The 22,164-nt window shown below is 44.9% G+C and overlaps 9 protein-coding genes across 12 annotated transcripts; 3 read left to right on the top strand and 6 right to left on the bottom strand.

The window, feature by feature from the left end:
* Positions 1 to 79: 79 nt before the first annotated feature.
* On the top strand, positions 80 to 1,376 carry LOC9662260 (DNA-directed RNA polymerase III subunit RPC8). 2 transcript variants are annotated; one of them, XM_024662723.1, is made up of 7 exons: positions 80 to 231; positions 300 to 395; positions 448 to 535; positions 601 to 664; positions 734 to 803; positions 857 to 946; positions 996 to 1,376. In XM_024662723.1, exons 1-7 carry the CDS (start codon positions 109 to 111, stop codon positions 1,341 to 1,343), a joined length of 879 nt encoding a protein of 292 aa, XP_024518491.1. In that variant the 5' UTR covers positions 80 to 108; the 3' UTR covers positions 1,344 to 1,376. The 2 variants fall into 2 exon arrangements, with proteins under 2 accessions (XP_024518491.1, XP_002988954.2); XM_002988908.2 differs by having other exon boundaries at positions 1,006 to 1,167.
* Positions 1,377 to 1,473: 97 nt separating this feature from the next.
* Positions 1,474 to 4,206, top strand: LOC9661852 (E3 ubiquitin protein ligase RIN2). 2 transcript variants are annotated; one of them, XM_024662721.1, is made up of 12 exons: positions 1,474 to 1,942; positions 2,006 to 2,083; positions 2,141 to 2,227; positions 2,278 to 2,399; positions 2,466 to 2,562; positions 2,615 to 2,720; positions 2,774 to 2,931; positions 2,982 to 3,119; positions 3,177 to 3,244; positions 3,299 to 3,436; positions 3,490 to 3,949; positions 4,019 to 4,206. In XM_024662721.1, exons 1-12 carry the CDS (start codon positions 1,703 to 1,705, stop codon positions 4,067 to 4,069), a joined length of 1,743 nt encoding a protein of 580 aa, XP_024518489.1. In that variant the 5' UTR covers positions 1,474 to 1,702; the 3' UTR covers positions 4,070 to 4,206. The 2 variants fall into 2 exon arrangements, with proteins under 2 accessions (XP_024518489.1, XP_024518490.1); XM_024662722.1 differs by having other exon boundaries at positions 1,853 to 1,934.
* A 1,417-nt stretch (positions 4,207 to 5,623) lies between these two features.
* LOC9662259 (proteasome subunit beta type-1) lies at positions 5,624 to 6,809 on the bottom strand. Its single transcript, XM_002988852.2, has 7 exons — positions 6,685 to 6,809; positions 6,528 to 6,635; positions 6,391 to 6,472; positions 6,196 to 6,325; positions 6,003 to 6,145; positions 5,871 to 5,957; positions 5,624 to 5,805 (listed from the first exon to the last, which is right to left on the bottom strand). Exons 1-7 carry the CDS (start codon positions 6,780 to 6,782, stop codon positions 5,731 to 5,733), a joined length of 723 nt encoding a protein of 240 aa, XP_002988898.2. The 5' UTR covers positions 6,783 to 6,809; the 3' UTR covers positions 5,624 to 5,730.
* Positions 6,810 to 13,567: 6,758 nt separating this feature from the next.
* On the bottom strand, positions 13,568 to 14,122 carry LOC9661850 (GDSL esterase/lipase At1g54790). The gene is made up of 2 exons (XM_024662751.1): positions 14,014 to 14,122; positions 13,568 to 13,948 (listed from the first exon to the last, which is right to left on the bottom strand). The coding sequence occupies exons 1-2, from the start codon at positions 14,057 to 14,059 to the stop codon at positions 13,686 to 13,688; spliced, it is 309 nt and encodes a 102-aa protein (XP_024518519.1). The 5' UTR covers positions 14,060 to 14,122; the 3' UTR covers positions 13,568 to 13,685.
* On the bottom strand, positions 14,113 to 15,097 carry LOC112340468 (GDSL esterase/lipase At4g01130-like). The gene is made up of 3 exons (XM_024662708.1): positions 14,611 to 15,097; positions 14,350 to 14,522; positions 14,113 to 14,145 (listed from the first exon to the last, which is right to left on the bottom strand). Exons 1-3 carry the CDS (start codon positions 15,095 to 15,097, stop codon positions 14,113 to 14,115), a joined length of 693 nt encoding a protein of 230 aa, XP_024518476.1.
* A 183-nt stretch (positions 15,098 to 15,280) lies between these two features.
* LOC112341864 (rhodanese-like domain-containing protein 14, chloroplastic) lies at positions 15,281 to 16,409 on the top strand. Of its 2 annotated transcripts, XM_024662727.1 has the most exons (6): positions 15,282 to 15,578; positions 15,637 to 15,758; positions 15,819 to 15,892; positions 15,955 to 15,995; positions 16,051 to 16,222; positions 16,276 to 16,409. In XM_024662727.1, the coding sequence occupies exons 1-6, from the start codon at positions 15,317 to 15,319 to the stop codon at positions 16,394 to 16,396; spliced, it is 792 nt and encodes a 263-aa protein (XP_024518495.1). In that variant the 5' UTR covers positions 15,282 to 15,316; the 3' UTR covers positions 16,397 to 16,409. The 2 variants fall into 2 exon arrangements, with proteins under 2 accessions (XP_024518494.1, XP_024518495.1); XM_024662726.1 differs by having other exon boundaries at positions 15,281 to 15,578; positions 15,637 to 15,892.
* Positions 16,400 to 17,692, bottom strand: LOC9661849 (pentatricopeptide repeat-containing protein At4g02750). The gene has a single exon (XM_002988850.2). The coding sequence runs from the start codon at positions 17,690 to 17,692 to the stop codon at positions 16,400 to 16,402; it is 1,293 nt and encodes a 430-aa protein (XP_002988896.2).
* A 152-nt stretch (positions 17,693 to 17,844) lies between these two features.
* LOC112341853 (pentatricopeptide repeat-containing protein At2g45350, chloroplastic-like) lies at positions 17,845 to 19,036 on the bottom strand. Its single transcript, XM_024662688.1, has 2 exons — positions 18,936 to 19,036; positions 17,845 to 18,888 (listed from the first exon to the last, which is right to left on the bottom strand). Exon 2 carries the CDS (start codon positions 18,844 to 18,846, stop codon positions 17,845 to 17,847), a length of 1,002 nt encoding a protein of 333 aa, XP_024518456.1. The 5' UTR covers positions 18,847 to 18,888; positions 18,936 to 19,036.
* LOC9662258 (probable GTP-binding protein OBGC1, chloroplastic) lies at positions 18,903 to 21,388 on the bottom strand. The gene is made up of 6 exons (XM_002988849.2): positions 20,237 to 21,388; positions 19,836 to 20,109; positions 19,507 to 19,780; positions 19,290 to 19,446; positions 19,119 to 19,227; positions 18,903 to 19,044 (listed from the first exon to the last, which is right to left on the bottom strand). Exons 1-6 carry the CDS (start codon positions 21,385 to 21,387, stop codon positions 18,955 to 18,957), a joined length of 2,055 nt encoding a protein of 684 aa, XP_002988895.2. The 5' UTR covers position 21,388; the 3' UTR covers positions 18,903 to 18,954.
* Between the last annotated feature and the right edge of the window lie 776 nt (positions 21,389 to 22,164).

Raw genomic sequence — 22,164 nt, 5'->3', positions numbered from 1 at the left:
ATGAAGTTCCTACCACTACGGTAGGAACTCCATTCGTGCTCGCACGCGCTAAACCTATCCAAAGGCCGCTATACTAGGCAAAGGCCAGTGGATAGGTTTTTAGGGTTTATGGTTTTAAGGATGTTCGTCCTGTCCAAGCTGCGGGACACGCTGCGAATCCCGCCCGCCAATCTCGTGCTGCCGCTGCTCGACGCCATCACGCTCGAGATCCACAGATTGTTCCTGGACAAGGTGCGTGTCGATCGCCGGTGATAATCTCCCCCATTGGAGCTACATTGTTGGTTTTTATATATTTCCAGGTCGTCAAGGATCTGGGGCTGTGCGTGTCGCTGTACGATATCCAATCGATCGAAGGGGGATTTGTTTTCCCTGGCGATGGAGCTCCGACTTACACTGTAAGCAATCTCCTTTACTCGAAAGATAGCGAATTTTTAAGGGGATTTCCAGGTGGAGTTTCAGCTGGTCATGTTTCGTCCATTTCCAGGAGAGATTTTGGTCGCGAAGCTCAAGAAATGCGACAAGAATGGGCTGGTTTGTAAGTTTCCCTTCGAAAGAACTTATTTTTCTTGGTTTGATCGAGGGATTTTTTCGTGTTTCCAGTGTCGATGGGTTTTTTCGAAGACATAATCGTGCCTCACCATCAACTCCAGCAGCCCTCTAAATTGTAAGTCATAGCAAAAAAATCCAGTTTTTGCTTTCGTTTCTTCGGCTGATCCGATCCAATATCAAACAGTGACGAGAACGAGAAACTATGGGTGTGGAACTACCAAGAAAACGAGATGTTCATGGACCTTGAAGAAGAGGTGAGCGGAATCACTGTTTTCTAATCCATGGACTCACTGTTTCGTTCTTCTAGGTCCGGTTTAGAGTTTTAAAAGTAAGATATCCCCCAATTCCTCTGGAGCAAGAAAGAGACGCTCAACCTTTCGCTCCAATGGAAGTCATCGTAAGCAAGAAAACTTCCAAGCTTGAATTCTTTTTGTTCTCTAATCTAGATCATTCCAGGGAGATATAAACTCCGACGGACTCGGGCTCGTCTCATGGTGGTGATAGCTAGCGATGAAAAAAACAACAAAGACACACACACAGAAGAGGCAAACTTTCCACTCGAGACAGGAAAGCATGAGAGATTTTTTGGTTCCAAGTTTTTCACCCGGCTCAGCGATGATTTTTTCAGCGATCCTTCAACGCAAAGCGTGAAAGATGAAATTTTTTTTTTTTACCTCGCGACAATCCAAATAAGCACGAAGAAGAAGAAGAAGAAAAACCCAGAGCTCACAAGCTTTGCATTGTCTCTTTTTCTTCTTTATAACTTAAAGCGCTCACTTGTGACACACAAATAGAGGCAAAGTTTATCCAGAGAGGATTTAAAAGGATCCAATCAATGTGTGTGTTTGTCACCATATAGAAATTGGAAGAAGTGAAATAGTCTCGAGTGGACTGTTAGGTCGAAGGGTTTTTCTCCCCTCTCTTGTTTCCAGGGCGGAGGAGGAAAGATTCCGCGGCCTGGCGCGCAGCGATCGATCGTCGCGGGTAAATTTCGCATCGCGGTCGCCATTGCCGCGAGAAAGATTTGCTAGAATCGCTGTAGAATCGCGGCATCGCAGGAGCTAGCTCAGCTCCCTGGGTTTATAGGGTTCATCCGAATGTAGAGCTTCTTCTTTCTCCTCCTCCTTTCTTGTTTGAGAGGGATTTCGAGACCATGGCTGGAGGCTATGGATCGTTTGTGGCCATGTACACGGCGATTAGCTTGGGCGGGATTGTGTGGAGGATAAATTCGGTGCTCCAGAAGGTCTTGCCAGGGATTTCCGTGGACAAGAAGGCATTTGATCCTGTCGACACAGCTCAATTGCTCCAATCGCTGCTTCAGTCGTCTCTCACAATCGTGCTGCTGGCCAATCTCCTCGTCAACTTCTTCGTTGTTCTAGCTCTTTGTATGAAGGTTTGAACACTTTTTTTTTTTTCCATTGTCTTCGTTGCTTATCCCTTCTACTTCTTTGTGCAGACTATTTTCTTTGGTACTCTTACGCTCCTGGAGACTCAGAAAGTCGTGGAACGGATGATCAACTACGTCCTCTTCAAGGTAGGCGAGATTCCTTGCAAAGGCTTTTTAAAGTTAAAGCGATTCATTGATGTACAGGGACTCTTTCTCACCTGGGTTGTCCAGCCCGAGATGATGCAAATAGCTCTCTGGCTCGCGTGGTTCGCCGTGCTTGGTTTCCTTAAGGTATGGGGACTATGGATCTTTACCGCCGTAACGTAACCTGGTTCTTCTAGATGTTCCAAGGTCTTGCGAGGGATCGCTTGGACCGTTTAAATGCTTCTCCAACTGCGACAGTCTATGCTCATCTGCGTGTTTTCTCGGTGCTTGTCCTGGTTTTACTTTCGGACTTGTTCTGGTGAGCTTCACGGTTTTCGCACGTTTCGACTTCATGCTAACCAGCTGTGATTCTCTGGTGTCGCAGGATTCAATTGTGTCTCGTGGTTTTCAAGGACACGGGAATAAGCACTTTCATGCTACTTTTGTTCGAACCGCTGAGCATTGCGTTTGAGACGTTGCAGGTCTTAGTAGTGTTTCTTTGTAAACGTTGGTTCTCATTTGTTGTGATTCCAGGCTGTTTTAGTTCATGGGGTGCAACTATTGGATACATGGCAGCGTCAGTCTTTAGACACTTCTCCCGCTGCAACGAATGGTTTGCAGCCAGATCGATCAGTCGCAGGTGCTCTGTTTGGCTTTGCTACACTTTGTTTGGCTGAAAGATATTATGACCAGGTGCGTCGTGGGAGTGGAAGGGAATGATAGTTCGTAACTTCAGCTTTGGCATGGACCTTTTGAGCTTGTTCTTGGCTTTGGGACACTGCCTTCATATCTGGTGGCTGAGGGGCCTTGCCTTTCAAGTTGTCGATGCCATTTTGTTTCTCAACCTCCGGGTAAGAACGACCTCGTTGGTTCCACGTACACTCACTTCCATTTTTTCCAGGCACTTCTAAGTGCAATCCTCAAACGAATTAAGGGATTTATGAGGATGCGCACGGCCATGAGCACGTTGCAAGGTGCGTTGCCGGACGCCACGCAAGAGGAACTCCTGGCGTATGACGACGACTGCGCTATTTGTAAAGTTAGTGTCTAACAGCAGCATTCCACTTCACTGACGAAAGCGAACCGTCTTTTTCAGGAGCCAATGGTGAAAGCGAAGAGACTTCCATGCGCTCATCTGTTCCACCTCTCTTGCCTGCGTTCATGGTAAACTTTCATGTTTAAGAATTTTCTCATGTGTGTGAACTTGGCCCTGTGCAGGCTAGATCAAGGCCTCGCAGACACATACTCATGTCCAACTTGTCGAAGGCCCCTTTTCATGGGAAATCTAAGAACTCTGGGACGTTCCCACCAGAGCTTCACGAGAACGAGCCAACACAATGCGGCGAGTTTGTGGAGGTAGGCACCTTTGCTCGTCATCGAAGCTTGACACTGTTAATGCGTCGATGTAGAGGTTCTGGATCTGATTCGGAGTGGACGACGGTGGCAGCCGGGCAGTCCTCCTCTGACAACGCCGCTTCAAACTCTCGAGGCCTCGGAAGGCTAGAGTTGATGGTGCGACACTTCTCCGGTTCCGGGAGCTCTCACGCCCGTCAATCGCCAGGAGAAGGCTCGGCATCATCAGCTCCACGGGGCCTCAGCCGGATCGAGCTTATAATGCGGCAGCTATCGTCCACACGAAACCATCAACAAAGCTCTTCCTCTTCCTCCTCGCCACCGTCTTCTACCACTTGGGGCTTCTGGCCTTTCTCTTCCTCCTCTGGCGCGTCGCCAAGTTTACAACCTCACCAGGTGGAAGCTGGATCCACTCCGGCTACTTCCATTACTGATGGTCTGACACCTCAGATGAGAAGCATGGTGGGCATGGTGAGAGAAGTCCTTCCGCATGTCTCGGACGATCGTATCGTCCAGGTATGATAGTTCTTTGCGTGATTAGTTTGTTCCATCACTGACTTCTTTTCCATTCTTTCGATTTTGCAGGAGTTGAGACGAACCAACTGTGTAACTGCTACTGTAAACAACCTCTTGTGAGTGAGATGCGTAGAGTGTAAGTTTTTTGTAAATGACACACAGCTGAAAATAGTTTTGGTAGAAAAGCTCTAGTTTTTCTCGATAGGATGAAGAACAGGAACAATTTTAAATGCTTAGGAGGGAATCCCTTTTCTTCCTTTTGATAGTGTCCTAGCCTAAACGTCCGCTGCATCAGCACCATACTAAATGTGCGTCTGTTTACCTGAAGAACAGCCAGCAGAAATCCCATGCTGCTCAACGCCCTGTACACCGAATGAACCACCTGTGTGCCGACGGATCACACAAGAAAACAGAACAAAGATGAATAGCATTCAAAGCAAACAACCCATTGATTATTGGCTTGGGAAGCTAGTTAATGAGAGACGATAAACTGACCATGTAAATCTTCTTGTTTATTTAATCTTCACCGATAAAATATGCTAGAATATTTTAGGTTGATTGTACGAATATTCTAGAAATATCCACTACAAATGATTTATATTAGCATAATAATGTTTTGTTATTAGTCTACTTTATATTATTACGTGATTTGGTGAACTTTTCCAGGTCAAGCCTTCAGTTCCTAGCCTGGGCTTCACCTATCCACCTCCTACACTTCCTTGTCACATCCTGGGTTAGAACCTAAATGCAATCCTCTCTGGGTTGTTGGTGTTTGTGGTGAGAAGTGTTATATCCCTATGGTGTAATTGCAAGTATGGTGTCTATGACTGAGGATTAACACTTGATCTCCATTTCTCATAGAAATTCACATATTTCTTTGGCCAATCGTTTGCCTAGGATTACGTGTATGTAGAACTGCACCGTTGGAGGGATTGATATTTGGAGAAAGGTGTTGCAAGTCAGCAGCCCTGAAGAAAAAATGCCATTATAAGACTTCGTTCCCAAGGCAGTGAAGAACAAAGGCTGTATGACTATAGCCTTGCTCTTGCATCTAGATGAAGAGTTCCTAGGCCTTTCCAAGCCTGGATGCTGAAAGTTTCCTCTTTTGGAACATAAACAGCCTTTTGCATCCGTCTTCTCAACATCTTCTTTGTTCAAACTTTCCCCTGTGCCTCTTGAGAAAGACTAGTCTTGTCAAAGGTGTCTGTTAACAACTATTATGTTTTCACAAGTTAATGCAGACTTGACTTTGTTGAGATAAGCCAGAAAGTTCTATGGAACAATCACTCCAACCACCCCAATTCACTCCAAAAGGGTGTAGTGTAGCCCATCCAAGAAGAAATCTCTCGCAAGGTCTTTCTTGGTTGTATAATATAATTTTGGCGTCCCTTGCTATGAAGATTAATGCAAACATATGAAGATGATAATGCCAATACTAGAGATACTAATAGCCTTTTTTCTTCCAATTATAAGAAAATTAATATTACAAATTCAATTTTTTTTACCTTGTAATAATATAAAAAAGAATAGGATGCCAATAGAAATAATTTGCTGCTTTTCTTTAGGTTGTTTTAAAATAAAATAAAATTTACAGATGATTAAGTTAGAATTAATTAACGGAAACAAAATAAATCTACCTTTTGCAGTTTTTGTAACGTTTTTTTGTCAACCCTAAACCAAGAAGGATTAGTTTAAGAATATAACACAAATGAAAAAGTCACACCCGGCAGTCAGGGCATGAAATATATCGTAAGACTCAACACAGCGTGGAAAGAGAGTGCCTAATCTTTCTTGAGGTCTAAATACTCCTTGTGTATTCCATCCTTGTTGATGACAACAATCTCAAGTCCATCTCCCTGCAACACCACACAAGTTTGCGTTGAGTTTCAAGCTCGCGAGACCCAGAAAACGCAATACGAACGGTGTATATCTGGCGCTCCGTAGCCGAAGCGAAAGTGTCCTTGACAATTTCCAAAGCCTCTTGTTCCGTGAGGGGCGTTGCTGTTTCCTGTAAACTCCCCGCAGTCAGCAACAGAGAAGAACGATTTCTCACCCTTGGAGGATAAAGGAGAGGACTGGCAGACTTGAGCTGGTTATCCAGAATCGGCATTATCAACTCTGCACCGCTTCCCTGGGTACTATATCCTGTCCGCTCGTAAGAACCAACAGCGTCATAAGTGTAGACACATCCCTTGCCTACAAGCCTCCACAAAGATTTAGACTTTGATTCTCTCTTCCAAACGTACCTTCGGTGTCTAGACCACCAAGAACGTTGAAACTGTAGTATGGAAAGAAGCGTTTGTAATAGAGGGTGTTCGACAGGAGCTGCGCCATCCCTGGGCAAGACATTGGTTTCCCGTGCTGATGGTAGTAACCCTGTTTCGAGAGAAACAAAAAAGCAGCGGTCTAAGGCGAAAATCTGGAAACAAAGAGGAACAAACCTTTTGCCGGGCTTCTAGATTCTTTTGCAGAGTTCTCACATCGGCCTGGAAGCCAGAGGAAGCCATGACCGCAGTGTCTGAGCTGCGAAAGATAGGAAAGAAAAATCACATTTTTTCCAAACTCAAGAAAAACTTACAGCTTAAACAGCTTAGAATGGCCTCTGGTCAGTATGCTGTAGCCAAGCGACAATCTCGTGTCAGCTGCGACGATGCAATAATCCAATCCAGCAATCGCGACGCAAGTCCTGCGAAAATCCGTCCACAGGAAGCAAAGCGCGATCCAAGATCACTCACCCGCCATTGTTCTCGTAGGGGCTCCATGTCGCATGCTCCTTGAAGCCGCGCGCCATCTCTACATCCGCGCTCGTCCTCTTCGCCACTAGCAGCGCCATTTTCCCACAAACCCTAATCCCTAGGACAACAATTCTCTCTCTTCGCACGGCATGTCGTGGAGGACAGTTTGATTTAAGATTTCCCGCATTTGCATTGAGACAATTCCTTTCCATACGTTCATGCTGTGCTGGTGATAGAGATCACGCTGGGTGCTGACAATACCCTTAAAATCTTGTTTTCATTCTATCAAAGAATTATAGCTTTTCTCATAATTATTTTTAGTTGCACATCATTTACAAAACTTAAACTCTACAAATCTAACTCACAAGAGGTTGTTTACAATAGCAGTTACACAGTTGGTTTGTCAAAATTGAAAGAAAGAAAAAGAAGTCCTATCACCATATCTGGGAGAACTTCTCTCACCACACCATACTTCTCATCTGAGGTGTGAGACTGTCAGTGATTGAAGTAGTCGGAGAGGATCCAACTTCCACTTGGTGGGGTTGTAAACTTGGCAACACGCTTGAGGAGGAAGAGAAAAGCCAGAAGCAGTGAGGAGGAGAAGGAAGAGCTTTGTTGAAGGCTCTGTGTGGATGATAGTTGCCATATTATAAGTTCAATTCCTTGAGGAGTTGATGCTCCTAGTGATTGATGGGCGTGAGTGCTCATGCTCCCGTGAATATTGTTTTCATTTTACTTTCTATATGGTTTTTCTTGTAACTCTCACAAAAACATATGGTTCTAATAAAATATAATGGTTTTTCAACAATGGTTATACGTATAGTTTGCACATTCATGTTCCAACATGATTCTTTTAAAGCATAGTAGTGAAACCAGAACAGAAGCTAGTTATTAATATACATAACATAAGATTTTATGAAGGTTATTATGCAAGTATAAATCAATTTAATTTTTACTGTAGATAGCACATGATTTGATTTCTAGAATGCATGCAGCAAATTATTTATATTGGCATATTATTCTTTTGTTGTTATTCTATTTTATATTATTATAAGTTAAATCTTTATATTTTGAGATTTGAGTTTTTAAGGCTCGATGAGTATCTTTTGTAGCAGCACTATCATCTTCCAAGTGCTTGCATTAATCCTTGTATCAAGGAACCTTGAAACCATAAATATAATTTAATTTTAGAAGAAAGCCATTACAATTTGAATAGTACTTACTATTATGTATAGTTTTGTATATTATAATAGAGAGAGAGAGAGAGAGAGAGAGAGAGAGAGAGAGAGAGAGAGAGAGAGAGAGAGAGAGAGAGAGAGAGAGAGAGAGAGATGGACTAAATTTGAAATAAATAAATGTGCCAGGAGAGATACTTTAAATTACTTGAATACCCATACAAGGACCTAGGGCAAGTAATAGTGAGTTCCAAATCTATCTAGAGGTGGCTAAGATGAAGCACATTAATTTCATTCTTCTCCCCTTCCCGATTCTTGGATTCCTGCTTAGGCTCACTTGATCTTTGGCAAGAGATTTGTACTAGAGTTAAACAAATTAAGTTTGATGGAATATAAATGTGTTTAACAAAGTTTATAAACTATAAATGCAAATGAATAGATGCTAAAATATCCCATAAATATCGGCCTAGATAGTGGATATATTTAGAATATTCTTAGATATCATTTTAGATATTCTAGCATACTAAATCCAAATAAATAGGAATTCTTTTGCATTGGTGACATGAATCCCAGAGAATTTCCTTGTGTACAATATTTTTTATGTAAACATTATGGTTCTAAAGCACACCTTGCACACTGTTTGATAGATATTATCATTTTTTTCTTTGATGTTCCTTTAGAAAGTGCAACTGTGGGTGCTAGATACCTACATTTTGTAGTGTTTGATTTGCAACTTTTTATAGAGAAGACAAACCTTATAGAGAATTGTTGGTGTTTAAGGATGAATGGTATGTCTATGTAGTTGGTTTTACAGAGATTCTTGGTAGAAGGACTTATTTTTCCTTGCATAGTATTATGTAGAATTTCAAATTTTATAATATTTGGTAGTGCTTTAGTTATAATTAGTTCACAAAGGCTTTTTTTGGTGTTGATATTGTATGATGTTACTAAGTTTAAGAACTCAATAAGGTGCTCTAACATCTCTTCATCCAAATATATTTCTACAATGTCTACTTCTATATATTATTCTTCTGCCAGTCATTTGAAAGGACTTAATCATTCACTTTTACAGAGAGATCATTTAAAGTTGTGAGAATAACATTTTGTGATAGGTTTAGGTCATTAGACTGTACATGTTTTCCAAACACATTATCTGTTAGAAGTAATTTTATAACTTTGTAAGCCAAGTAAGTTACCATCTTTAAGCTTCACAAGCCATCTATACCATTCTTTTTCTTTAGAGTTCATCCCTTATGTTTGTGTGTAATGAGAACTTTACAAGTTTCTACCATATTAGTGAGGATTTTATATTGTTTTAGACAATTTATGTGCAACAAACCTTTTTTAGAACAAATAATGTCTATCTAAACTCTACTAATGTGATGCCCCTAAAATCTATTTCACAATTTTTTTATGTCATGCATGACCCTTTCGACAGCTTTAAAAGCTTGAATAGGTATTATGCTTATCTTGTCCCACATAAGTGTAATCTTCTTGCAGATTCAAGGTGCATGTTTCTGTAATTGGTACCAGTAGCTTATTATAAGAAGAGTACTCACTATTTCTGTCCACATGACCACTAAGACTTTTATGTCGTAGCTATGACATATGTTATTAGTGTGTTAAAAGGGTATAGTTTCTTTGTGCCTCTGACTCCATCAACGAAGAATAACCTGTTTATTATTATTATTATTATTTTTAAGACATTGTTAAATACGTGAAGTTGTTTTATATTTGTCAACTTGTGCAGACTGACTTCATCTCAAATAAGACTTTCGAGAAAATAATTTTTGCCATGTGAACAAGAAAGATTAGATATTTACAGCTGTCTTGGACTGGTAAGTACCCTGAACCTGATGGAAGACCTCTTAAGCTCATTTGTTAATGAGGATTTGTCTAAAGGAACAAGAAGCTTGACTAATCTGCTATGAAAGCGAAAAGATGTCTATATAGTTTATGTGACAAAGTAAATGCATTGTTCCATCTCACACACTGATCCTCTTGAGTTCATATGTTTTCTTGAATTTGTATGCGCTTCTGCAATTAGCTTTGAGAATCCTCCTTCTTGTCAAGTATGCTCTTCTCAGTGCTTCTGCCTGCAACAGCACTACTACTTCTCCCGCATTCCTGTCATGGGTCCGATGACGATCATTTCTACCTCGACCTCCCGTCCAGGGAGGGTTTTGCATGCCCCGAAGTGAACAGCTTTGTCAACGAATTCGATCCGTTCTACAGATGGTCTCTGCGTTCTTCCCTCGCCAGCGTCCTCTCCACGACAACTGGCATCGACATCGAGCTCGCCAATTCTGCCTACCAGCAAGCTAGTGCATGGAGAGTGATCAGCAACTCGACGAGTGATGGGGGAGCCAACAAGCTGTACGCCTCAGCCGAACCCCACATAGCAGGCGGTCACATGAAGCAGCACCGGCGCAACTGGCAATGGAGGATGCAAGTGGACTGGGGTATCAGCATCCGCATGTGCCTATCCATCGGTGGTAGCCAGAGCAATCGGTCATGCCTCTGGACTACTCCCATCCTTTCGATGGAAAACGAGGTGGATCTCAGCCTGCTCCTTGTTGGTGTCCCTTACAGGGCTGCTACTGCACCCAGCATTGAGCCAGATCTGAACAACATGCAGCATAGCACAGCAGGATTCTACCTTTCCAACTACGCTAGCAATGCAAGGACGGACTTCACCAAGTACCAGAAGCTCAACACCTCGAGCCACTACTATGTTACGAACACTAAGGATGTGCCAAAGTGTGGGTTTGCACCATCTTACTACAGCAACGACGCCGCAGTATACCTTGGGTTTCCTACCCTCCAATGCGGCTGTTCCAATTCCTCAACCAAGGTATGTATCGTGGTCACCAAGAACATGGACACTAGTAGTTGGGGATCATTCGACTATCGTTCCCCTTGCAATTTGCCAAAGTCTTACTGGGCTTGGAACGCCGGTGGAACCAATTGGCTTGTTCTTAACACACACAACATCTCATCTGACAAGCCTGCACCATTTATTGCAACCTTTAAGGGGAATGTCTCTTTCGGGTACGCCCTCACCACCGTCACAGCGGATAACTTGCAAGCCATGGCGAACACAACATCCTGTGTCGAAGCATTGATGCAGCAGTCACCGGTGCCATCGAGTGTGGAGGTTCAGAACAGGTGCAGTACTAATCAGCTGGTACTGAGCATTGAAGATGGTGAGTACTACCTGAACAAGATGCGACAATTCCTCTGGGCTCCCACTCCCCGGGAGAACAAGATCAGTACCCCCTGTTTAGAAGATCTGCCTATGGGACAGCTCGAGTTTAAGGACAAGCTATGTGTGAGCAAGCTGGACACTGCAATCAGCACAGAGATCAAGCTGATGATTGAGTCCATGTTACAGCTCAGAGACGTCAAGTTCAAGCAGAACAAGCTGTGGAAAGACGGATCAAACAACAGAAACCAAGTCTACACCGGAATTTTGTCAGCGATTGTGTCCTTCCTGGGAACATGTTTCCTGGCAACGAGTCACAAGTTGCAAGATATCGAAGAGTCGTTTCAGAATTTCTGGAACAGGGATGGCGCCGTAGGGGACTCCAACACTGACGACCAGGCTGCTCAGTCGAGCAGTAAATCAGTTTTTTCAAGCCAGGAACCCAGCTTTTGGTTTAAGTTTCTTTATAGAACACTCCTGGTGCTCGGTTTTGCAGGTATGGTGAACCTATTCTTGCCAAGTTGATTCACTAACTTCACATTCCATGCAGTTTTACTAGCATATACAGCATATAGCAGCGTGGAAAGCATAAAGAAGGACCGGGACATCTTGCAGGCGCAAACTGTACCTCAGGTCCTCAGTGATGGTAGCGTGGTGTTGCTCACTACCACGGCTACCTACGAGGTAAAACCCTTATGGGCCAGTTTCTATGTCATTTCTGTTCTTACTGTGCTGGTCGTGATAATCACACTGGTCATTACATGGTGCAAACTTAAAAAGTTGACAGTGAAAATGGAGTGATTAGCTAATTAGTCATTGAAGATATTCTCAAAATATATGAAAATTGAAGAAAAGAAGAGAAAAGGCACCTTAATCTCTTGTATCGTACTGAAGAACCCTAACCTGCAAGACAGATTAAAAGATTGCCGATCTAAATCTAGTTGAGCATATATGACGCTTCTGCAACAGGAGTATTCAGTGTGGCTGTGCTCAAGAGTCGAAATGTTATTTGTTTCATTTTTAGACTTTCTCTAATCCTTTTAAGTGTGATCTGATCCCTAGCTGTGTTATTTTACATGGTGTGCAACACGAGTTTGACTTATTGCATTATACAACTTAAAATTTTGTCATTAAGCTAAAATTTAAGACACAATAGTTTTATAAATTTAACTTAAAATGTTCAGTTGTTATTATTATTAGTAACTAGATTTAAAGTAAAAATTATATTTTTTTTGAAGATTTTAAGTCATTTATAACAGTTATAAAACAAAAATATGTATATAATAAGTTTAAGTTATGACGAAGTTGTTAAAAAACAATGTCAGTAAAACAATCATTCTTAATGTTACGAATTAAGATGATATTATTAGGCAATTGTGCTTGAATGGGTCTTTGGATCCCAAGAAAGTCCAAGGAAAGATTGTGGCATGTTTGAGGGGGTGGATGCATCCACCTTTCCAATCTTTAGCAGTTTTTAGTGCCGGTGGAGCTGGGATTATCTTTTGCAACTCAACTCAAGTTGATCAAGATACTGGAAATAAGTTTCTTCCTTCAGTTTATGTTGATGAAAAAGCTGGAGAAGCCATCTTTTCATATATAAATTCTACAAGGTAAAAATGTTTGTGTTTTGTATTTTATTTAACCTTTTGTGCGTGCTAGGTTTCCTGTAGCGCAGATACAACATCAGATTTCATTGACAAATCAAAAGCCTTCTCCTCTAATGGCAGCATTTTCATCCTCTGGTCGGTTGATCCAGACATACTCAAGGTATATTTTAATTGTTATTTTGTTAGTTGTTTTGAGACTTTTGTTCTTTCAGCCTGATATTACAGCTCCAGGAGTACACATTTTAGCAGCATATACACAATTCAATAACTCTAAAGTACCATACAAACTTGTTTCTGGAACCTCTATATCTTGCCCTCATGTAAGTGGGATTCTACATTTTAAAAAAGTGTTAGGGTTCTTAAGTAAGAAGTTGAGTTTGTTTTAGTGTGATTAAGAAGATTTTGCGGTCCATCCTCTTACAAAAACGCCACGAGTGTCACCACAAGCGCTACGACAAGCACGTCCTAGTGCGGTGCCACCTCCTCTTCATGGTTGCTACTACCCCCTGGCAGCGGTCAGGTGGACTCCTTTCGTGTTGGTTAATCTTGCCCTGCTGCTCCTGGTTGTTCGGTCTTGCCTCCGCTGCTGCTGCTGCCACCGGGAGAGGAACAGGGACGAAGTATTCATCTACAACACCACTGCAACTTAGGAAAGGAAGGGAGAAGCAAGGAATTTGCAATGGATTAATGAGAAAGGACTACACAGAAAAGTGAGAAGCAAGGCCTCTATATGTCTCCCGAAGGGACTACTACACAGAGACGAGAGAAGCAAAGCCGCAACATATATCTCAACAGAAAGAACCACACAGAGTCGAGAGAAGCAAGGCCGCAACATATCTTTATGGAAAGATGGCGAAGAAGAAACATTGTGTAAGTTTAGATTAGTGTGTGAATTAGAGTGTGCAGTGTGGATTTGTTTGTAAAAGCTCATTGTTACAATTATTTTGTCAAGAAAATTATTCTTCCTTATTCACGAACAGCACAAACTCTACAAAAAGGTAATCAGGTAACGCTTCAAAACTCGCTAAAGTTGACGCGGCACCCAAGCTGCGTTTGGGGCTCGATGTAGTGTCCGGAAAGAACCGAGTGGATTGCGGCCTTGTTGAACGCCTCGGTGGTATGGATGCCGTCCCAGCTCACGTAGTGCTTCGGATTAGAACAGGCACGAGCGGTCAAGTTCCTGCCGCGGATCACTCGCTGCGTCCCACAGGGAACTCGCGGATCGTAGTTGTATGGCTTTCCAGTCCCGCAACAAGCTTCTAGTCCGTTCTGAAAGCCTGGAAGCAAAGCAAGAACGATTCGTAATTAGAGAAGAGAAACAAACAAGCTTGGAAGGACATACCTCTGGATTCAGGATCGTATACGATGCCAGTCACCATTGCGGCCATGTCGACGTAGATGAGCCTCCGGACGGAGTCCCGAAAGCTGGCTCGCAGCACGTCTATGGTGACCCTGAGACGCTCGTTGTGAAGAACTGTGATCCGGTTGTAGTCGATGAGGCAGCCCATGGTGTCGTAGTCATTGGGATCCGTGCTGGCAAAGCTGGTCAGGAACTCGGGCGAGCATCCCAGAGGTGGAAGATTGAAGACCATGAAGTTGGCAGCTCTAAAAGTCGTCGAGAGGAACTACACGAGGAAAATTGGTGAAGTTAAACACGCCAGTCTAGAGGAAAACTTACCAAAACAGTGGCGGTGATGTTCTCCACGACGTAGGGGATTACAGTGCGCTCCACTTCACGAACCGTTCTGTTATCGCGGAAGAATGCGTATCTGTAGTCGTTCTGCCCGGTAGAAATCATGTAGAGACCCTCCTGGAACGAATGCTCGTTAGGCAAAGTCTCGGTGGTCTTAGCTGGAAAAAATCGGGAGTGAAAAACCAAGTAGAAAAAACAAGGAAGAGCCAAGTTACCAAGAGATTGATTCCCAAGAGCGTCTCTCACGTCCGACTCGAGCTTCTGGAGCCACTGGATCTGAATCATGAGATGATACGGGTTCTGCTGCAAACCAATCGAGCTCGCAGTGCTCCCGGCAACGGCAAAGCTGATGCCGTGCTGCAAATTCGAGACAACCCCCACAGCGTAGGACGAAAGAAGGGGCATTCCCAGCGCCTGAGCTGCGGATCGCCCAAAAGAAGATGAGATTCGAGCAAGAATGGGCAAGGAGAGCGATATTACCGACGAAATCCAGCATCAAGCGCCCGTCCGAGAGCCGCCGCGCAGGCTTCTTGAAGTAGGACATCCCGTAGGGCGCCTCGTCCTCCAGCTTCTCAAGATCCGCCGGATACAGCGCCTGGAGGTTCCCGACATCGCCCCAATCGTCGCCAAAGCCGAAGATCGCTGGGAAGCACCTGTGGCCGCCGTTGTCGTCGCGTTGCCCCTGCGCCAAAATGCCGCACAACACGAGCAAGACAAGCGATGGAAACCTCATCGCCGCGGATGATCTTGGATATTTCGGCCGATCCAAGGCGCGTCGCTGCGCAGCTCCTCTATCCCGCCATTTTTCCCGAAGAGAATGGTTTAGGGTTCTACCCCTATAAGCTTAACACACATTCCGTCAAGTCTGCAGCATATTCTGTCAGTATTCACGATAGTATATTCTGTTGGAAGATTTTTCAAAATGAGCATATTCTGCCAGTGAGTGAAATGAATGGCTCCATTGCTTTCTGCTAGTCGAGCGCTAGTTCTTCCTTCTCGCAATCAGGGTTTTGCGACGCGCGCTAGGGCAAGCGATCGCGATGGCGCTCCCGCGGCGGACAAGGTCAGTAGCAGCCGGGGATGGTTCTACGACAAATTCGTGTCGCAAAACACGATGGAGGCCAAGCTCAACAAGCTCAAGGCCGATGTCGCCGCCCGGAATGGCTACGTTGGATCCCTGTTTGACGACGCATTCAAGTACACTGCTTGGATTGGTGAGTGCTATGAAATTTCGACCGACTGATTCTCTTGTTCTATATCTTTCTTTTGTAGAAATTCATCGAAAGCTAACAGAGAGAAATCTGGTGAGCCTCGATTGCGATGAAGCATACAAGATGATGAAGAGCGGTGACGCAGTTCTTATTGACGTTCGTGAGTGTCAACCCTTCGAAAAGGTTCTTTTGGATCATTCATCGTATTTCTCGGCACAAGATCCATTTTTTCTTCTTTCTCAGGTGCACGGCGAGGGAACAAAGTCCGCTCCCTTGTTCCGACAAATTCAAGGAAACGATCTCAAAGCAAATGCCAGGTTTCCTACTACTTCCTTTTTTCTCAAAGATTTTTTGCTGATGCTTTGGTCTGGTTGAGCAGGCGACTGGGATTTGCCTTGCTTACGAACTTCTCCGGCACAGGTTAAATTTTCCCCTCGTTTCTAACTAGGGAATACTGAAAGAGCTTGCATGGCAGAGCGCAACCCAGAATTCGTGGAGAAAGCTCTCGACGCTGTCAACGGCGACAAGAACAAGAAAGTAATCGTCCTGTGCAGCATTGGAGGAACTCTCCTCACGTACGTCGAGAGAACGGGGCCTAAAGCAAAGAAGTTCAAGGATCCCGAGCGCTTCTTTGGACGTCAGTCGAGGTACTCTCGTCGATCTCGCGTCAAAAACTCTCACAAAGAAACTCTCCTTACAGATCATTGAAAGCGGCATATGAACTCCAGGAAGCAGGATTCACAAACGTTTTCCACCTCCAGGGTGGATTTAACGAATGGATCCATCGCGATCTTCCCACCTCTGGAACCGCAATAGACTAAAACTTACCAGGTATCCGCGCAAGAGCAAACACCATTCTCAAAACCATGCAGCCTCTGCGTGTCACGTACCGTGATCTTCCTCTTCACCACGCTGGAAATCATCTTCGCAGAAGTATGGCAGTCACCGCACATCCTCAAGTTATTCACGAGCGAGATCTCACGGCTCTTCTCGCACAGCGCGTACGCGATCGCAAGCTTCTCGCTGTGAACACCACCGCCACACTCACTCCATCCCAAGTTCTCGTGTTTATACCCATGATCTTTCTCCATCAGCTTCGCCAACCTCGCGACTTCCTTGCGAACTTTCTTGATGCTCGGATGAGCAGTGTCTCCCACTCGAAACTTGTGCGTGATGCCATCGATCTGGATCAGGCTCTCAGCCTCGAGCTTGTGGAGACCTTTGTCTCTCACCATCTTCTTCAATCCAGGAATGTCTTTCTCTCTCCCGGTTTGGCTGTAGATCTCCGCAAGGATCTTGTACGGTGAAACGTTCTCTGGATCCAAGACAAACAATCTCTCCGCGCAAAGCTTGCCATTCTCCGCGTCCAAGTGCCTCCGGCAGCAAGCGAGTAGAGTCATCCACACTCGAGCATCAGCTTCGAAAGGCATGCTATCAATGAGCTCTCTTGCTTCTTCCATCTTCTTCGCGGCTCCGAAAGCTCCAACCATGCAGTCATAGTGATCTAGGCCGGGAGACACTCCATAGTCCGGAAGCATGTTTGCAAAGAAGCTCCGGGAATCGTCCAGCGAGCTCGCACGCCCACACGCAGCGGTCGCGTAGACGAGGAGAACCACTTCGTTTGGAGCAAAGCCCTCGACGAGCATGCAACGAAAGAGATGAATCGCGTCCTCGTTCATGCTGCTCAAGGAGAACGCCCGCATGAGCGACGACCACGAGTAGAGGTCTCTCTCGATAATCTCGTCGAATAGTCGCTTGGATGCCTCCAAGTTCCCGGCCGATCCATGCGCCAGGATCATGATGTTCTTCGTCGCGGCGTCAACTTTGTCTCCAACTTGCTCGAACAGCGCATTTGCCTCGTGCATGTATCCTCTGTGTGCATACGCGGCGAGCATGGCGTTCGCCGCGATCGCATCCGGATCCGGCATTTGGTCGTAAACTTCCCTCGCTCGATCGAGATTCCCGGCCTTTGCATGGGCATCCAGCAGCATCGTCCAGTGCACAATAGTCTTTGCGAACGGCATCTTCTGCAGGATCTCCTCCGAATCATGGGTTGTCCCTGCATGGCAGTGTGCTTGCAGCAAACACGTCCACGAAGCGCCATCTTTCTTTGGCATCTCAGCAAACAAGGTTTTTTCTTCCTCCAGATGCCCGTTCTGGGCATATACAGCAAGCATCGCATTCCAAGTCACCTGGTTTTTCTCCTTCACTTTTTCAAACAGGTTTCTTGCTTCTCCCACATTATGTATCTTTCCATAGGCTGCTATCATCAAATTCCACGACACAACGCTCTTTCGGGCATGCTATCGAACATCTTTCTGGCTTGCAGCATATCCCCTGTCTGGGCATATCCTTCTATTATCGTGTTCCACGTAGCGGCGTTTACATTCTCGTCATCAAGGCTCGCAAAGATCTCCCTGGCCTTGTCAAACCGCCCATTTGTTATGTAGGCATTGAGCAGCGTAGTCCAGGAGAACACATCCTTGACGGGCATCCTCTCGTAGAAAAACTCCTCCACTTTGCGCAAATTCCCCTTCTCGGCCGCGAGCGCGGCGAGCATGATGTTCCACGACACGGCATTCTTCTCCTTCTCCGGGATCCTCTCGAAAATCTTCCACGCCTCTGGATCGCATCCATTCTTCTGCGTGACAACCTTGAGGATGATGTTCCAGGAGAAGATGTTGGGCGCCTGGATCTTGTCAAAGATCTCTAGCGCCGTGTCCGCGCTCCCGCAAGCTCCAAACATGTCCATGAGAAGATTGGCGATGTATCGGTCGTTGCGATAGGCGCTGGCTTTCACCCGTGCGTGGATCCGCTTGGCTTCCTCGAGGTCTCTCCTCTCTTGACAAGTCAGGATCTGCTTCTTCAGCGCGATCGATCCATCCTGTTCTTGGGCGATGAGAACTTCTCGAGCACCACCGTGCTTGCTATCCAGAAACTCTCTCGCGTGTCTCCCCCAGTGTGTGTGCATGTTGTTCGCCATCCATTCCAGGTACACGTCCGGGAGAGAGCCCAGCGCTTGGCCTTTGTACTTCCCGAAAGTGAGAACCATGGATCCGACTTTGCGAGAGCTCTGCGGAGGAGAAACGTTGCTGCCACCTTCTTGCGTGCTCGAGCTTTCTCCTTCTTTTCTTTCTGATAGGACTTGCCTGGCCAAGCCATTCCAGTGGTTGTCTAGCTCCTGTGTCATCCATTGCAGATAGTTCGCTGGAAGAGAACCGAGAGGCTGGCCTTTGTATCTTCCAAATGTTAACACCGCTTTGGTAGCCATTCTCGCTGCAAAAACCTAAACCACCAGGCCTTTTATGTCTCTCTGGAACGCACAGATGAGAAGCGAAAGATTGTAGATAAAAATATCACCTTTTTTACAAACGAGGCATCAGTGTGGCCAACTTTTTGAGCCTCTCTGGCCGCGTCTCCAAGTCCCCACATTTGAAATATCATTGGAATCGTGCCAAGTGAAAACTATCTGTAAGTTCGAAGAAAAAAGAAAAACAAACAGTGAGCTCATAGCACAGAACAAAGAGTGTGAATTTAACGTACATCTCCGATCGCAACTTTGTCTCCTTCGTGAATTCCTCTACTCTTTAGCTCGGCATTTATGCCGCTGCATTCCAAGACCCGCTCGAATCGTTGCAAGGACTCGAAATACCTGCGAGTCGTGTAAGAACTGTAATGCTCGAAAGAATGGGAATAAAAAAGATGTAAGCTTACTCCCAGTTAGTCATTTGCGTGAAACGCTCCACACCAGCACCGTAAATGTGCCACAGGTCTGATTCTGGATCGACGTCCACCTTAAATTCTCCAATGGGACTACTTCGCTCCTTTTTCACCATCGAAGCTACGTCGTTCGAGATCGACACGGGTTCTTCTGCAAGGATAGTAGAGAAAGAGTTTCACAGTCCAGTTAAAAGTAGTATTTCATACTTACCAACTGGAACTGTCTGTAGAAGCTTATACGCATGACGTACAACTTGCGACGTGCCCTCCATGGTTGCGGCGCTCATGGAACGAACCTCCACTCCACGAGACTCCATAGCTTTCCGGAAACTTTCCCAGCGTTCAGCAGCCTCTGGGACATCCATCTTGTTGAAAGCAACAATGGATGGTTTGGAGCAAAGGCGAGGATCAAACAGTTCCAGCTCCAGTCGTACTGCATCGTACTCGAATTCTGGCTGTGGACTCGTACCGTCTATAACATGAATCTGGTTTTCCAAAGAAACTTTTAGCACGCAGGAAAGTTTAAAAGAAAAAGCTTACCAGGACTCGACAGCGCTCAGTGTGGCGTAAAAACTCGTGACCGAGGCCGTATCCAGCGTGAGCACCTTCGAGAAGCCCGGGCAAGTCCGCTATAACCATCGTTGCATCGAAGTCCAGCGACACCACTCCAAGGTTGGGTAGTAGTGTCGTGAATGGATATGCAGCAATGGCGGGACGAGCAGCACTGATAGCACTTAGTAGCGTGCTCTTTCCAGCGTTTGGAACACCTATAATTCCCACGTCTGCCACAAGTTTAAGCTCCAGATCGACCCACCTGGAAAGATCACAACTCAAAAGATCAGAGAAAGTCGAGAGAAACAAATCAAGACAGGAAGAACAAAAAAAAAAAAAAAACTGAAGAACAAACCATCACGCTTGAAGGGAGGGGATTGAGAACCAACATTTCGGCTCCTTGCTCGCCTCGCTCCGCCAGCTGAGGAGTCTTGTTCTTCGCCGACTTGAACGCAGCATTTCCACGGCCACCACGGCCTCCCGGAAGCAGCAATTCCCTGTGTCCAGCTTTTGTCATCTCCAGGAGTAGCGTCTCTGAATTCTTCGCGTCTCTCACCACTGTTCCAGGCGGGACTTTCACGACGCAGTCGTCTCCAAAAGCTCCATCCTGGGACTTGCCAAGGCCGTGGCTGCCGCGTCCGGCACGAAAATGCACGCTCTTCCGGAAGCACAGCAGCGAGTTGAGCGATGGATCAACCTCGATGTATATGTTTCCACCTCGTCCGCCATTACCACCCGATGGACCACCGTGAGGGATGTATTTTTCTCTTCGAAAGGCCACCTCGCCATTGCCACCATCCCCAGCTTTCACGTAAATCTTTGCTCGATCGAAGCACCTCATCACAGCAGGCACGCCTTTCTTGTTTCCTGCTCGATCTTCCTTGTCACTCGTAGAAACATCTGTGGAAGAGTCCTCCTCTTCGTTCCAGACTTCCATCTTATCTCCCTTCCAAACTTCCACGCGGTCGTCATCGTCGTCCTCTTCGATCCCAAGCTTCGAGCGATTCTCAAAAATGGAACGCTCTCCATGCATCTTCCTGAGCTCCGAGAGCTCCTTCTCAGCTTCAGCCAGTAGCTTGCGCTCCTCCTCGGCGGTCATTGGGCTTCCCAAGTCGCCTTCCCAAACTTCGACTCTCTCGTCTTCCTTCTCTTCTTTCTCTTCGTCCTCGTCCAATGGTCGAACTTTCCCTTTGAGAAACTCTTCCAGCGAGGATTTCTTGGAAGAAGATTTCTCACGCTGCAAAGTTTCCTTTGCTCCCAGATTGGATGACAAATCTTTCTTCTTCTCTAGCACAGCCACGCTGTATCCGGCAGCATACTCCTCTAGCAGAGGCAACGCAGCCGTCGTATATGCAGCGACATCGTCCTCCACATTCTTCTTCCTGGATTTGTTCTTGGATGCCAAAACAATGGCGCTAGACCCTGCCCGGCCAATCTTTCTGGCCTGCATTCTCCTGTAATCTCTGCCCTGCAGCATACCTGGAGGGCGTCGCTGGGATTGGAAGAAGCAGGAGCTTCCACATCCTGCGCAATGCAGCATTGTATTTTAGGGTTCTTCACTACCCAAATGTTTTCTTTGGAAAAAATTTAAATTTCCAAGCTAATTTAAAATAAAAGAAATATATGTATAAAACAGATTTAAAGTTGGAGTTTAAAGTCACCAAAACATGATGACCAGCCACTCCTATCATGTTCTCCTCTTCATAAGAGAGTCTGGGAAAAGGATCCAAAGATTTAATGGAAAGTAAGGAGTATATTATATCAATGCAAATAAATTCATATGTTATTGCATGAGTTCATCACTATTGTTCAATTGCCCTGGATCCCATGTTGGATCCCACATTGTGTCTGGAAGATGTCATTGCACAGAGTGCCACCCTAAAGCCAGAATTTAAGCATATTTTACATTGGCAAATCTGACCTAGGATGTCATTACATGAGCATGGATCACATACGTGCTATAGATCCATGGATACACCCTAGTACCTAGCCCAGCTAATAACACCCTAAAAAACAACATGAAATGATGGGAAAAGAAGAAGAAAAAAGAGTGATGATCCAATGTAAACCATAAGTTGTTTTGGAGATTTAATTTTGGCAAAAAGAGTAAAACATTAAAACCCTAAATATACTTTTACAACCAAAAGCTTTAGAGTGCGTCCAAACTTTATAAGGAGTATAATGATATCCCAAATAAGATATGGAAACATGGTTTAAAATGTAAATAATAGTTACAGCAGCTTTTGATTAAAATGAATATGGAATAAATGTTAGCAAAAGTATTAAATATATTATGTTAAGTATGGTATAATTTTGT

This window comes from Selaginella moellendorffii, unplaced genomic scaffold (assembly GCF_000143415.4).
Source record: "Selaginella moellendorffii unplaced genomic scaffold, v1.0 SELMOscaffold_92, whole genome shotgun sequence".
Lineage (NCBI taxonomy): Eukaryota > Viridiplantae > Streptophyta > Lycopodiopsida > Selaginellales > Selaginellaceae > Selaginella > Selaginella moellendorffii.
The sequence above is the reverse complement of the archived record's forward strand: the minus strand, read 5'-3'. Positions and strand labels throughout refer to the sequence as shown.

Excerpts from the sequence above, each read along its gene's own strand:
- LOC112341864 (XM_024662726.1), top strand. The coding sequence starts at position 15,317 with ATGGCTCCATTGCTTTCTGCTAGTCGAGCGCTAGTTCTTCCTTCTCGC. Across the intron at positions 15,996-16,050 it reads TACGAACTTCTCCGGCACAG|AGCGCAACCCAGAATTCGTG; the intron begins GTTAAATTTTCC and ends CTTGCATGGCAG. Across the intron at positions 16,223-16,275 it reads TTCTTTGGACGTCAGTCGAG|ATCATTGAAAGCGGCATATG; the intron begins GTACTCTCGTCG and ends CTCTCCTTACAG.
- LOC112341853 (XM_024662688.1), bottom strand. The coding sequence starts at position 18,846 with ATGGCTACCAAAGCGGTGTTAACATTTGGAAGATACAAAGGCCAGCCT.
- LOC112340468 (XM_024662708.1), bottom strand. The coding sequence starts at position 15,097 with ATGAGGTTTCCATCGCTTGTCTTGCTCGTGTTGTGCGGCATTTTGGCG. Across the intron at positions 14,523-14,610 it reads TCCAGAAGCTCGAGTCGGAC|CTAAGACCACCGAGACTTTG; the intron begins GTGAGAGACGCT and ends GATTTTTTCCAG. Across the intron at positions 14,146-14,349 it reads ACATCACCGCCACTGTTTTG|TTCTTCACAACGAGCGTCTC; the intron begins GTAAGTTTTCCT and ends ACCGGATCACAG.
- LOC9661852 (XM_024662721.1), top strand. The coding sequence starts at position 1,703 with ATGGCTGGAGGCTATGGATCGTTTGTGGCCATGTACACGGCGATTAGC. Across the intron at positions 2,228-2,277 it reads CCGTGCTTGGTTTCCTTAAG|ATGTTCCAAGGTCTTGCGAG; the intron begins GTATGGGGACTA and ends TGGTTCTTCTAG. Across the intron at positions 2,563-2,614 it reads TTGCGTTTGAGACGTTGCAG|GCTGTTTTAGTTCATGGGGT; the intron begins GTCTTAGTAGTG and ends TTGTGATTCCAG.
- LOC9661849 (XM_002988850.2), bottom strand. The coding sequence starts at position 17,692 with ATGCCAAAGAAAGATGGCGCTTCGTGGACGTGTTTGCTGCAAGCACAC.
- LOC9661850 (XM_024662751.1), bottom strand. The coding sequence starts at position 14,059 with ATGGCCGCAATGGTGACTGGCATCGTATACGATCCTGAATCCAGAG. Across the intron at positions 13,949-14,013 it reads ATACGATCCTGAATCCAGAG|GCTTTCAGAACGGACTAGAA; the intron begins GTATGTCCTTCC and ends CTTTGCTTCCAG.
- LOC9662259 (XM_002988852.2), bottom strand. The coding sequence starts at position 6,782 with ATGGCGCTGCTAGTGGCGAAGAGGACGAGCGCGGATGTAGAGATGGCG. Across the intron at positions 6,146-6,195 it reads TGGTGGTCTAGACACCGAAG|GCAAGGGATGTGTCTACACT; the intron begins GTACGTTTGGAA and ends GGAGGCTTGTAG. Across the intron at positions 5,958-6,002 it reads CTCTCCTTTATCCTCCAAGG|GAAACAGCAACGCCCCTCAC; the intron begins GTGAGAAATCGT and ends GGGAGTTTACAG.
- LOC9662260 (XM_024662723.1), top strand. The coding sequence starts at position 109 with ATGGTTTTAAGGATGTTCGTCCTGTCCAAGCTGCGGGACACGCTGCGA. Across the intron at positions 665-733 it reads CTCCAGCAGCCCTCTAAATT|TGACGAGAACGAGAAACTAT; the intron begins GTAAGTCATAGC and ends AATATCAAACAG. Across the intron at positions 947-995 it reads TCGCTCCAATGGAAGTCATC|ATCATTCCAGGGAGATATAA; the intron begins GTAAGCAAGAAA and ends TCTCTAATCTAG.
- LOC9662258 (XM_002988849.2), bottom strand. The coding sequence starts at position 21,387 with ATGCTGCATTGCGCAGGATGTGGAAGCTCCTGCTTCTTCCAATCCCAG. Across the intron at positions 20,110-20,236 it reads GGCGAGCAAGGAGCCGAAAT|GTGGGTCGATCTGGAGCTTA; the intron begins GTTGGTTCTCAA and ends TGATCTTTCCAG. Across the intron at positions 19,781-19,835 it reads CTGAGCGCTGTCGAGTCCTG|ATTCATGTTATAGACGGTAC; the intron begins GTAAGCTTTTTC and ends TTGGAAAACCAG.